Raw genomic sequence first — 14,791 nt, forward strand, 5'->3', positions numbered from 1 at the left:
CGATATGGATATTAAAACTTCATTTAAAATAAAATACAGAACAAAGTTTTGGCATTCTTAGGTCAAAAATGTTGTTCTACTTCATTTTAATTAAAGTTTTAATCTCCATACCACCTGTCTTATGAATACAGATGCTACACTCACTAATGACTGCACAAAAATAATTAAAGAAGCTTTCACAAATAGATTATGAAATATGTAATGAATTTCAGTGAAACCAATAACAATTTTTTTTGAAATACCTTTTTGGTCTCCATAGTTTTGAGTTTCAACAGAATCAAGTCGGAAACTAACTGCTTGAGACCTTAGCCTAAAAACAAATGAATTTATACACTACTTAAAATAACTCACCAGACTGTGTAAAATAACTAAACATACTTCTTTGTTTTTACAAGTATGATGATATACATAAATACAACTTATACGCTTCTTATAATTCTACCGAGATTCATATTATCGTATTGTATAACATTTTTTTCATACCTGTCATTATAACATATTCAATACTCAGATCACATACAATTTCTATTACGTTTTTTTTTATTTTAAGGAGGACACTGTTGTTAATCTCACAAAATTTATCAGGTTTGTGATCAAAATACAGATATAATTTTTTAAAAGTTGAAAATTGTAATTATTTTGAAAGATGTCATAAAATTAATTTTTATGTATACACACTGAAGAACGAAAGATGAATATTACAGAAGTATTTGTTATTACCTACGAGTTAGAAACAGAAAAACATGGGCAAAGGCATATAAAATGTTGATAACTCCTCAGACTTTATATTTAATATTTTTTTATTAAGATTTCACAAGATAAATTAATTACACTTTTATATGTGTATTAACTTACTCTTTTGAACTTACACCATATGCATTAGTAGCCACAAAATGCGAGTATGGACCATTATTTATGATTTGAACAGACCCTCCAAAATTTGAAATCATGTCAGAGTGAATGGCTGCATGACATACAGAAGAAAGTTCACGATAAATAACAGTTCCCCACACAGATCCAAGTGTCAAGGAACAGCCAGCTGGGCAGTGTATTCTAAAGAAACAAAACTCATAATTAGCCTTTAACATCAAATGGATAACAGCCAAAGACTCAAAGTATAGATAGATATGAAATTCTAAAGAAAAGAGCATTAAAATATTAAATATTACACAAAATTATTGCTCAACTAGAGGATATCAGATGAAATAATTTAAAAGTAATTTTTCTAAAAATAGTAATAAATAAATAGAAAATATGCAGTCAAACAAATCTCTTAAATGAGAACATATGTGAAATATGATTGTCTTTGTCATTTCATGTGTTATTTTAACAATGAAAATAGTATTGCATTTCTTTTCTTAACAAGTTTACCACGGCTGGTACACATATTGATTCTCACTTTTAAAATTTCCTGCATATTGTTCAGTCATAAGTTTTGGTGATAGCATTGTGCAACAACATTCTATCATATGTTAAAATGCAGCAAGTCAATTATTTGTGCTTTCTATGCATCATTTTCCTTAAGATGTCAAAGAAACTTGTATGACGGACAAAATTACCACAAAAATGTACAATCCAACATCTCATGCAGGAATCAGTATCTGATAACAGCCACAGCGAATGGTTTAACCTATTGATTGCCAAGTATTTCAGCTTGTACGGCAACTCTGAACCAAGTTCAAAATACAACTCTAATGCTTCTTCATTTTGTAACTTTTTGTGACGCCATTTTGGATCGAAAGTGAAACAATTTGTAAGTAGGTCAAATGCATGTATGGTGCTGACATCTAGCAGCATAGGTATTATTGAGAACGAATTAAACCGTCCGTGGCACTGTGTTACCGATCGGCTTGGACGAGTTATCTCGTCTACGGCACTGAACAGGTTAAGGCAGAGATGAACAAACCTTCAACAAGGAAAAGCATTTTTCTTTTGTCCAAGACGAAAATATTGAGAATTGCAATACATGCATGAACATGAATAAACTAAACATTAACGTATAACACTTTTCTTTCTAAACCTACTGCCAATTTAACATAATGTTGCACTTCTAATCACCTGATGAGACCTCAACACATTTGCACATTCATATTTTATTTGGTTGAATAGTACTGTATTGGTAATAAAGGCTTTGAAATTTGAATGTAAAATGGAAGCAGATGTGAAGTGTAAATGTTCAAATTTTTTTTTTTTTTTAATTTCTGACAAATGAGAATTTATGCTCTTTTTTCTTTATGGATCTACATGTTGCTGACTCTTGTGTTAAGAAAAGCTGAGTGTTTAACATGCTGGATGCACCCATTGCATCAATAACCAAAGATTTTTGCCAACAATGCATTATATTCACGTTCAATAAAATGATGCATGTACTTAATACCAACATTAAATAAATAAATAAACAAACAAATATACAGACACACAATGCAAATAGCAACAAATATATATACACACAAATACATTTTTTTTCTCAGATTGACCACTTGGCACTTACAAAAACATATTAATTGATGTTAATGTCTATTAGCAATTTTAGGAATTGGGAAAAAAAATTAATAATTTTTCTGCTATAATATACAATTTGTTTCTGTAATTAACTGTTCAGAATATACAGAGTATGGCATTTGACTATTTTATTTTTATATATAAATAAATAAAAATATATTTGAACAGTTGAAGCACAGAAATAAATGTCCAGATTTACATATAATTATGAGGAGTGTTTTACACAACAGCAAGTAAAGACATAATACAGAATTCTAAAAATTAAATATATAAATGTTTTACCACATTTAAGATCATTAAATCGATGGGAAATTTTAATACTATACTCAGGGCTACCAGTGATTACAATAATAAGAGTAATAGCAAGTAATAGTCCTTAAAGATGTAAGAAGCTTTGGATACCAATAACAAATTTATTACAAAATTGGGTAGCATTGAAAAAACAACAAAAAGACTGCATTATAATGCATTACTTGCAAACCCATGACAAATATTTGGTATGGTGAGGACTGACCATCAGTGAAACAGCTCTTGATAATGAAATTTCAAGATTAAAGTTATACATATATATAGCAGCAAATGCTTAATTTGTCCTCCACTGAGCTTTAGCATGTTAATTATGACTTATTTTGACTTATTTGAAATCAAATACAGCAATGAGAAGTACACTTCAAAAAAAGTTTTATGTAGGTGTGCACCATGAATTCTCTTATTATAATCTAAATCACATCAGCATTGTTTTTATAATTATGTAATTAGTTTTTGAGTTTTTTTATGTCTTTATAAACTTTTAAAACATAATAATAAATTCTAAAACTCTATCACTTATTAATCTACATAATTTTACCTGATAGGTTCACCAATGTCACCCAGCACCTCAATAGCTTTTGTGTCACAATTAATAACTTTTTCGGCCACTGTTATAAACAAGGGGAAAATAAAGGTTATGCTAAATATATCTTATGTTAAGATATGATTTATCAGATAAAATTTAATTTATAAAGCATGGTAATTAATTTTATGTAAATCTGAAGAACTTTAATAATATCTCAATAACCAGAATTCTTATTTTGGCTGTAGGCTGAATTATGATATAAAAACTACATGAAAAACATGTACAACTTATAGAAAATGGAGTCAGTAACTATTTTATGAAATTAGATCTCTAAATCATGTATACACTCACTTGCATATAAAATCAAAATTTGAGTTCAATCCAACATTCAAGTTTTCATAAAAAAGTTTCAAAACAAGAACTGCTGTTCTGGCATATTATACTGAATTTTAGGGTAACTCACACAAAAAGTATATTATGAAGCTTAATACATCAAATAACCAACATTTATTTTATTTTTTTTAACCAGCTTCAAATACATACACTTTTTTTTTCCCTATTCAACTTTTCAAAAATGCTGTAGATTGGTTTTCTATTGTAACATTGCTTCTAAACTGATTTCACAGATATTCGATAGGATAAGCACACATTTAAACTTATGACTGACAATTCCAGAACATTTATACTGCTAACTTGTCTTAAGCAGTAGATCCAGGATTTTGGATAAGAAGATATTGTTGATAAGTTGTATATCTTTTTGGATCTATCTTGCAATTAAAGCATGAATAAAGAATACATAGATGATTTGTAATTAAAATATACAAGTATTAATAACAAATGGTGAATTATAATATATACTCTTCAAAACAAGAAACGCAAAAGGGATATTTTTGTTATTTTAAAAAGAAATATATGTAATAACGTTACAAGCTCAGAGTATGTGATGTTACACGTGTTAAGGCACTGATTGTCAGACCAAACTGACAATAAAAGTTGTGTCCAATAAATTTGTTTGAGAGATCTGCATGTTCTGCAAGTGCAACATGTGCAAAATCCCTATAAAAGTGACGGGTTCTCGGTTTCCATAGCTCAGTGTTAAGCCACCGACACGCAATACAGTTACGCCAAGACTGACTGAAGCACAACGCAACAACGCCATTGGTCGATTGGAAGCAGGCGAATCTCGATCAGATGTTGCCAGAGTTGTGAATGTTCACCCAAGCACCATCACAAGGCTATGGAATCGTCACCAACAACATGGATCAATTCGTGACCGTCCACGATCTGGCAGACCTCGTGTGACCACACCTACACAAGATCGCAACATCCGGTTACGTCACCTTCGGGATAGGACCACCACTGTGACGTCTACTGCCTCAACCATACCAGGGCTGCGTAGGATTTCCGATCAGACTGTACGCAACCGTCGACGAGATTCTTAGGCCCCATGTGCAACCCATCATGGTGAACGCCAACGACGTTTTTCAACATGACAAAGCCCGTCCTCACACAGCCCGACTCACCACTGTCTTCTTGAGACATCAAACATCTTTGGGATGAGTTGGACTGACGTCTGCGACGGCGACAACTTCAACCGCAGATTCTACCTCAGCTTGCAGCAGCTTTGCAAGCTGAGTGGACAGCCATTCCACAAAATGTGTTTCGTCATCTCATCGCTTCCATGGGCAGGAGATGCCAAGCAGTTATTGATGCTCACGGGGGGCATACTCGTAATTGACGTTGAGTGACGTTAAACTTCAACTAGTGAGCGTGGACTTTGCCTTTGCAGACTTTGGATGTTCAGCAGTGAATGTGCAAAGCTTCACACATGTCATACAGGACTACCCGGAATAAACTTGTTAACAATTTGTCTCATATTTTGCCTTTTGCGTTTCTTTTCTTGAAGAGTATATGTATCATAAATGTAAAAATTCTACATCTCAGATCTGTATACCAGTTCCAGTATAGTGATTTATTTTTAAAGTCACACATAGTAATGCCAGTCTTTAAATATAGGTCCCAAACATTTGCCTCTTTTGCAGCAAAATAAAATAGTTGACAAAAACATTATAACCAGTGGGAAAACCCTAAACCAGATTTTGAAGAGTCAAAGCTGATAGCCTTTCTTCAGTTATTCTATTTTGAGAAGACTTGAGTAGGGTAAAAGTGATAGCAAGTCTTTTTCCCAAAGTCAATATCTTTTGTAACTATGGCCAGATCAATAGTTTTGTTTTTTTATAAAAAGTGGGACTAGAACCATTCTGGTGTCCTTAGATAATTAGGTAAATATTCTTCCCTATTTTTTTAACTGCATGTTTGAAAAACTATTTTTTTTCAGAAATATATCATGAGCATACACTCATATATTATGAGTACTGAAACCTAGAGATTTATGTTAAGAGCCTTCAGAGCCATTGATAAAATACCAAGTAGTTGTTTTCAGGCTTGCAAGTTTTAATAATATAGAAAAAAAAATACTTTTTTTTTAGTTATTGTTGTCATTATTGTAGCCTGTGGCTTTACTTTATGACTGGTGTTATGCATGCTTATGCACATACATAGAGAGCACTAGCACAGTTGGGGAAGGGGGTGGCTTGCATTTTTTAGTTTTCACCAGGAAATAAAGTTTAAATGTTATAAAAATAAACAGCAATTATATGTGAATATGAATGTTAAGACTTTCTTCTCCTCTTTCAATTTCCTGGACATACCACTGATAGAGAGCAAATTATAACTGGCACTGTTTGTGTATAGCAAGTTTTAAAACCTTTATTAAAACTGGACATCTTTTTCAACACCATATATGTCATCCCAAATGAAACTGTATTAGGAAATTTCCAAATCTATGATATTGTTCCCTTGCTCCTAGGTGTTACTTCTTACCTTTTACTACTTCTTAATTATTGTTTTAAGCTATATTTTTAATGTATTGTTGGAAAGAAAAAGTTGTGTATTTTTTATAACTTAATGTTACCTTAAGTTCTTGTTAGCCCATAAAGCATGAAGCTATAAATGGTAAGTTGAAAAAGAAAGAGTTAATTAAGATAAACATGAATTAGCTGTGATAAATCAAAGTTATTGCGCTAGGCCTAATCAGCTTATAACAGCTTAAAAGTGGTTTAATCTTGTTGATACATTCAAAAGAAGGAAGTACACTTATTTCATTGCATTAAGTGGACTGATATAAAAATAACATAACTACGTTTGAATGCAGTAACACTGAGAGGAGTTTTGAAAAAGTGCTCACAGTCACTTTTAATGGATATATTTTCAGCAAAAAGAACCTACACATATTATATGTACATATACTTAATCTATTTGGTATCATATTGGTCTTCAGATGGAGAGGTCTAAGGTTTTAGACACGGTGTTGCTGCAGAACATATTCTACATTAACAGCAGTGGTAATGTTACAAAAGTGACAGTAGATTTGTAACTTTGTTCAAAATATCAGACAAAGCCTATGTAATAGTGAGTTCTGATAGCTCAATACCGACCTTTTAGATAATAGTTCAAATATAGAAGCAGCTATATTTGAACTCTGAAGATTTTGACTTGAATTTTTACACAATATGTTGTTTGTTTTGTTAAACAATAATATTTTTTCATATAAATATAATTATTTCTCTCTATCACAAGATAATCCCAGTGAAATTTTGCGTTTTTTTAAACATAATAATATACTTTATATTTTTTTGCCTTTAGCAAAACATATGTCAAAACAAACAATTACAATATTTTACCTTTAACACAAGATGGTTCATGATCTGACCAAAATCCATCACGTTTACAAGTTATAGAATTTTCCCCAATCAAATAGTGGTTCAGTGAACATTTGAAGGTCACATTTGAGCCTTGTGGATACTGACCATACTGCTGTTCAAAAGATATATCAACCCTCATGCTACCATGGAGTATACCTTTAAGGTCAGGGCAAAAGATTAGCTTTTCTGTTGAAAAAAAAAAATTACTTTATGAAGCTCAAATATTTGTATAATCAGTTGTTTTTCATATGGAAACAAATTAATCATGGTTTGCTTATCCAATAGTACAATGACTTAATGTTATAAACAAAGAAAAGTTTTACAGAAGGGCTAAAGCTACATTTAAGAGTACATTAGTTAAAATTACAAACACAAAATGCTAAAACTATATTTTTAAAAACATATTTACTATTTTATGAAAATAATAGATAATATTATGAAAGTTCCATTCAAAAATATAAAATATTAGGACTGTTTAAAAAAGTAATTAATTTGTGGAAATTGTGCTTGTAAAATAATAGTCCACAGGACAATGAAATGATATGAAATACGTAAAAGAAAATTTTCTTTTAGAAATACAGGTCCAAGAAAGAAAAAATATAATTTAGTTATCTTATTTAACCAGAAACAAGTTCTAAATTAAGTTCAAATACTAACAGCATTATCAATACTTACTACATAATGGTACATCTCCATTCCATTGGCCACCCGGATGGCATGAAAGTGTTTCTTTGCCAATCAGGTAATAAGTTCTGTCACAAGAAAATGTAGCACTAGCGCCCTCTATTAAATCTTGGCCTTTAAAATTTACTTCTCCATGTTCTGGGGCTGCAAGTCTAGCACACTGTTGTACTGTAAAATACAAAATATAATGACATTTAATGTTTTTCTTTCAAATATACAAGGTGTAATTAATGGATGTACCTGGAATAAGGTACTTGAATAAGGAAGTACATTATGCTAAAATAATAATAAGCAAGCAAACAGTGATTTATAAGCGTAATGAAAGGATTTATTTATTGTGGAACATACTATATGTTTTAACAGAACATTGATCTGTCTTTAGATATGAAGAAGACAGATCAATGTTTTGTTAAAACATGTAGTATGTTCCACAATAAATAAATCCTTTCATTATAAGTCATTGTTTGCATAACTATTATTATGCCCAGTATGTTATTACACATTTCATTTACTGTGTTACACATTACTACCAATGTTCTTCTATTGTGTCTGATATTTTACAAAATTTAATAAACACCTATAAGGTAAACCCCTGTCTTTTCCAAGGTTCATTACTTTCATGAGGCATTATCACATATAATACAGTTATTTTATATACTGCATGCCTACTGCACAAAGAGGGTATTATCACATATACCACGCCTAGCATCTATCACATGTTCTTTAAGTCATATTCCATACCTGTCAGTTCTAATGCCATCTTTCATGTTATCATGTAGTGTATTATTTTCCTAACATACTGTTATTCAATATATGCATTCATCACAGAAATAACCATAATTTTTGTTTATCCTAAGACTATATAGTAATTTTTAAATGGAAGAAAATTAAAAACTTGTGCTATAAACTCATAGACGTCTGTTTTGTTTTAACACCCAGTCTGCAAGTCTATAACACTGAATTTGGAGGACAGGGTGGGCTACAGACAGATCTCACAGTTTTCAGTATTCAACTTAGAACCCCAAACTTTGATGAAAGGATTGGGTGTTAATATCAACAACTATATTTTACTATCAAAACAACTCACTTCTCCTTAGTGTTCAGCCATGAAGATGTAGAATTCATGAAATTGGCTGGATTGTGTTCCTCTTACACAAAGCAGTGGAAATGTTCACATTCAGGTGAGTATCACACTAAACCACTTTCCAATAGCAAGTAAGCTTCGTTAAGTTTTTGCTGGTTATCTCTATCAGCATAACTCATGATACTCAGAGAAAAAAAAATCACTTTACAGAGCTGAAGAACAAGATCTTCTATTGTATGTGTGTACTCGCTACCATGTTTTATGTACAATTTTGGATTGGATTCATCTCTTTATAACCTAGAAGCCAGTGCAAATTTGAAGACATTAATGGAAAATTCAAATTTCAAATATCGTAAGTAATTCTAATCTCTTCTGAGGATTTTAAAAAAAGGGAGAGTATCAGGAATTTTTCAAATAAATCTATTAAACAAGTTTTCCCTAACTCACATACTGTGTATGAAAAAATACTTACTACAACGTGGTGGTGAATTAGTCCATTGGCCATTGGGAAGGCAGGTAATACGAGATGGACCTTGAAGCTTGAAACCTGGCAAACAACTGTAACTGATAGTTTGTGGATTAACCGTGGGTTTCCGATTCTCAATAACACCAGGTATTGACTGGGGTAAGAGACAACCTTCAAAATAAAAAACAATGATAAAAATATAGTAATATAACATTTCACTGAGTATTTAAATATATTTGTCTAAATTCAATTATTATTAATCTACAAAACTTGAAATAAATTCACGAATATTTAAAAAATGGAGCAGTTAATTCAGTATACAGTTTATGAACTATATTGTCTGGTTTCAAGTATTATTATCTTCCTTGTATCAATTCATTTTTTGCATCTCCCAGAAAAGGAACTGAACACAGAACAATTCACTCTCCAAGCAAGTGTTTTACCAACTCAGCTAACAGATTGATCCACTATTTGAAGAGTGAAATAATCAAAACGAGCCATTCCAATATAAAGTTTGTGAACTACTTGTATGTATAGTTTATAGGTTGGAATACAAATTGGAGGCTGTTCCAAATAGGATAGAGGCCATAGATAAATAGAAGGATAATTTACAAGAAATGACAGCAGCACACTATTAAAATAGAAAATAAAGTTGCTTTGGAATGCAAGTGACACAGTGGTTAATAACACATAGTTATAAAAACAAAGAGTACTAATAAGGCCACTAGTGGATTTAGTAATAACAAGGAGGTTTTACTAAGTAACAGATTTTAGACTTCAGATTGTGCAGTTATTGAGGTTGTAAAGGGATGGACAACAAAAAGGACAGATATGGATGGGAATTAAAAAAAATGTTATAATTATAAGAGATTCCTTAAAATTGCACAGTGGTAAAATAGTCTGTGGAGAAAATAGGGAGAAAGTAATTAGATTATGTTGAACATAGGGCAGGGGTGGAGGATAAAACTGATAAAACAAATGATACAATAAAGGGTGCTAGCAGTTATGCAGCTTTTGTAGAATATATATGGAACAATAAACTGAAAAAGGAAAGGTCAATGGAGCTTATTGTCAAGTACAAAACACTGATAAAGTAATTCAAACACATTCTGTCAGAGATACTAACAAGAAATAACTGGTAGGTCGGTGGAAGTTAAGTAGTCATTATGGTTGAATGTTAGGCTTAGATTTATGTGTAAGGAAAAGAAGGTTGAACGATTGGATTTATGGGATCAGTTCAGTGGAAAAAGGGGATTTTTGGAATTAATGGTTTATAGTTAAATATTGTAGAGGCTGGCTTATTTGCACGGGCTAGCAATTCAACTGTCAGGTCAACTTTAAACTAGGATTGTACAGTAGAAGACCAGAATAATAATGATTAAACAAATGTAGAGAGTGATATAGTGTGAAAACAAGGTATGAAGGCAGTTTTGATAATAGTCTAAACTGCTATCGTTGTAATACTATAATAAAATGAAATGGATGACCTTAAATCAGTGAGTGATTGGAACAGAAGATTATGATACAGCAAGAGTAATTGAAACTTGGCTAAGTGTAGATAATTTTGATAAAAGGGATTTCTTAGAAATATAAAGCCATAGGTTGTTTAATTAAAATAGAAGTACTAAACAATAAGAGGAAGGAGTAGCTTCATGTGTAAAATGAAGGGACAATCCACAAGAAACAACGTTATTTTGGATTTACTGTTAACTTCCATACAAATATAGTTGATAAGGTAAAGGTTGTGCAACATCAGGATGCAAGTATAATTGCTCCATCAAATTTGAAATTTTGCTCCATAAGAACATAAAGAAGAATGAGTTTTTAGTTCCACATTAAAAAAAATTGAAAAGATGAGACAAGAATTATCTTCTCTAAATTGGGCAAATGAATTAGTTGAAAATATCGATCAAATGTGGAAAAATTCTTAAATATTCACTATACACCTTTCTTACAAGTTAAAAAAGAAAAAAGCCTGGCTCACGAAAAAATTAACATTTAATACAGGCATAATAAACAGCCAAACTGACCATAATGATAAAATATTTGGAGGATGACTCAAGATCAAGAAATCTTGGCAAACAATTTTTTTCAGATTTTAATGACGAAAATTTAAACAACATTTCTCATCATGAACAGTTGATAGCTTGAAAATTGATGTGTTGCAAGATTTTCTGAACTTAAGTTAAACAACTGGAAAGTTTAAAGAATGATAGAGCTCTGGTGGATTGGACACAAGTCCTTGAATAGAGGGTAAAAGCCAGAAGATTAAAAGTTAGTACTGAGAAAAAAAAAAATTAAAGTCTTATGACGTATGCTTTGCCAAATCAAGAAACTAAACTTTTGTTGGATATTCAACACGTTATCATTTAGAGAAGAATATTGCCTTACTAATCTTTTGACATTATCTAAGGAGTTACTGGTTATGTAATTGAGGGTACAAGTGCAGATTTGATGTATCTAACTTTTTTAAAAAGCACTCAAAAAGGTGCCACATAAAAGGCTTATTAAAATAGTTCTCTCTATAGGTGTGGGGAATGAGTTGTCTCATTGTATAGAAAATTGGTAAGATAGAAAAAGTGGAGTTTATTCAAACTGGATGAATGTCACAAGTGTGGAAACTCAAGGCGCAATGTTAAGATCTTTGCTCTTTTTTATTTACATCAATGACATAGAAGTAATGGTCAACATATTATCTGCTGATGATATTACAGTGCCAGATATTGTATTTTAAACACTGCTGGTATGAATATTAAAACTTTAATTAAATTAAAATACAGAACAACATTTGACCTTCTTAGGTCATATTCAGGTTAACCATTTACTGTTATACATTTGTATTAATATATGTTTGTTAAAATTTAATATGTCTTTAGAAATGCATGCAACTTATATTGTTAAATGTGTGTTGCATAAGACTCGCCTGTTTTCTAAATTGGTAGAAGATTCTCAAGCGTAAGGATCAACAAGATGTTTTACAAAGGCACTATGTATCTTCAAATACTGTTGCAAAGTAAAGTTTCAAGAATCTCACCTAATGAATATAAAAGATAGCTATAACAAGATGCAGGAAAACCATAGAATATTGTTTGGTAGATACAGCCAATATACTATAAGCCTAGAAAGCTATAATTGTGATTAATGTTTTTAATCGGTCAACTACTGATATTTGACCAGGAAAGTTTATACATTCAAACATTATGAACCATTTAACTTCAGTGAATTAATTTTGGATGTAAGTATTTCTACAAGAACATTAAATATCTTCTATGAAAAAAAGCTTGTAAGCAGCCCAAGAAAAGACAACTAGTGAGCTTAACCAAAGTGTAACAATACCAACTCAAAATTAATTCACTTGTCCTGAAACATCAATACAATATTTAGTTCCAGACCACACAGAAGATTGAATATTGTTTGTAGATTTATAAAACTGTTGTATATATATCATTATTGTTAATAACTATTTGTAATAATAGTTATTATAAATTGTAATGTTGTTTGTATATTAGAATATATTTGTGTTAAGAACGAAACTTTTGTGTATCAATCTTGTTGGAAAATATTATAAATCTGATATCAGCATTCACATAGCTTCCAGGTTCAAATTTCTGGTTATTTGAAATTGTAACATGCAATTTATGCAACATAATAAATTGAAAACTTGTACAAGATAAACTGTAATACGTAACATTATTCACCAGTCTCTTAAGCCATCGAAGCAATGTGCCATTGCTAGAGGCAGGAGAAATAGGAGTTTAGGTTGTATCTATAGAAATAATAAATAAAACTTCAAAGACGTTATAATTTCATTGCACAGGCCATTGGTCATACCACATTTGTACTGAATTCAGTCTAAGGCTCTCTTCCTTAAAAGGAATGTTAAACTGTTGAAAAGGATTCAGAGAAGTGTTTCTTGGATGATATCAAAGATGTAAAGGTTGTCATATGAGGATAGGTTAATTAAGATCTCTGAAACAGTTTTATTTTGAGCTTTGTAACTTTATTAATTAAGGGATCTTTAGTGTTGATACATCATTTTGTTAATATTTAATGCTAACATCATAAGACTAGAAGACACAAGTATAATGTTAACATGATAAGACTAGAAGACACAAGTATAAATTTTGGCTGCATAAAAGTCATCTTCAATTAAGACAGCTCTACTTATTTCTCAGAGTGATTAGTCCTTAAAATGGACCACCTTAAGTTGTGGTACATGCAAATGTTAATTTAAGGAAAGTGATAAAGAGAAGTTGATAAATGCTTAAAGGACTCACAAAACTTTATGGTACTTAGTGATTAGTTTAATTTATCAGCTAGAATAACATAGGTGGACCAGAAGTTTTCTTGCTGCCCTTTAGTGCTATATGTTAAAATATAAGTGGTCGTACGACACATATTAGTTGTAGTGTCAATTCTTTCATTGCTCCCAAGTTTCAAATCCTAAATGACAAGGTGTGTGTCTGTGTATGTAAATCAAATTCATTTGCTGGTCATGCAATATATTTGAAAAGTTAATGTTCCTGTATGAATTGTAAATGAATCTGGCATTGTTAATTATGAAAGCAGTTGAGGTAGAAAATTGAAACTCTCCAAAAATTATGTTAATTATGTGAGAGTATTTTCTTTATGAGGCAAGACTATTGTCTAAAAAAAATAACATTCATATTAACATGGATCAATTTAAAAGTTTGAAATGGATATTGTACATAGACAGTAGAATGAACAAAAATTATGAATGCACTTTAGACATGAATCAAACTGTTCAGCAACAGTTAAAGACAGTTTGCTTTATTTCAGGAAAGGATTCATATTATAATTAATGAACCTCTACATGAGTGATTCATAGTAGATCCATTACAGCTTGAGGCTGCAGTTCAGCCAACTGTGTCAGTGATATTTACAAAACTGATGACAAAATGCTACTGGCTCAAGAACATGTTTCATCAAGCATAGATTTTTCTTTCAGCAAAAGAAATAAGGCAGGCATATACGACAGATGTGGTAAAATAATATCTTTTTAGTAAAAAAGATAAATAAAAAAACTCACAACTATGAAGTTCCAAAAACAATACACTTGAGGCTGTACAAATTTCTATAAAAATTTATAAGGCTAAAAAGTGACCAAAGAGCTCAGATGAGTAATGGAGATTAATACAGAAAATATGGAACAATATTCCAAATTGTAGATGGCCAAACTGTGCAGCGGAACACAAAAACAAACAACATTGTTCACTGCAGAAAAAAACAAACAAACAAACAGTTTTTTCTGTTTACTTGTTATTAATTTACAGCTACACAATGGGCTATATGTGCTGTACCTATTGCAGACAGTTAAATCTGTTTTGTTTTTAAATCACTGTATACCTTCACAGTTACTGCTTAGCCACTGGGGGCATTTGCTTTTCTTTTGTATCACAGTTTGCACCATTAAATAAATTTGTCATTTTGTTCCA

The 14,791-nt window shown here is 31.1% G+C and overlaps 1 protein-coding gene across 2 annotated transcripts in view; it reads right to left on the reverse strand.

The window, feature by feature from the left end:
* LOC143254354 (clotting factor C-like) overlaps positions 1-14,791 on the reverse strand; it is a 49,406-nt gene that overhangs the window by 17,180 nt on the left and 17,435 nt on the right. For both annotated transcript variants that reach the window (XM_076509408.1, XM_076509407.1), the window contains exons 5-10: positions 9,342-9,506; positions 7,777-7,953; positions 7,081-7,287; positions 3,350-3,419; positions 856-1,053; positions 243-310 (exon numbers count right to left, since the gene is read on the reverse strand). In XM_076509408.1, coding sequence (XP_076365523.1) covers positions 243-310; positions 856-1,053; positions 3,350-3,419; positions 7,081-7,287; positions 7,777-7,953; positions 9,342-9,506 — 885 coding nt within the window. The remainder of the gene's footprint in view (positions 1-242; positions 311-855; positions 1,054-3,349; positions 3,420-7,080; positions 7,288-7,776; positions 7,954-9,341; positions 9,507-14,791) is intronic.

Source organism: Tachypleus tridentatus, chromosome 6 (genome assembly GCF_004210375.1).
Source record: "Tachypleus tridentatus isolate NWPU-2018 chromosome 6, ASM421037v1, whole genome shotgun sequence".
Classification (NCBI taxonomy): domain Eukaryota; kingdom Metazoa; phylum Arthropoda; class Merostomata; order Xiphosura; family Limulidae; genus Tachypleus; species Tachypleus tridentatus.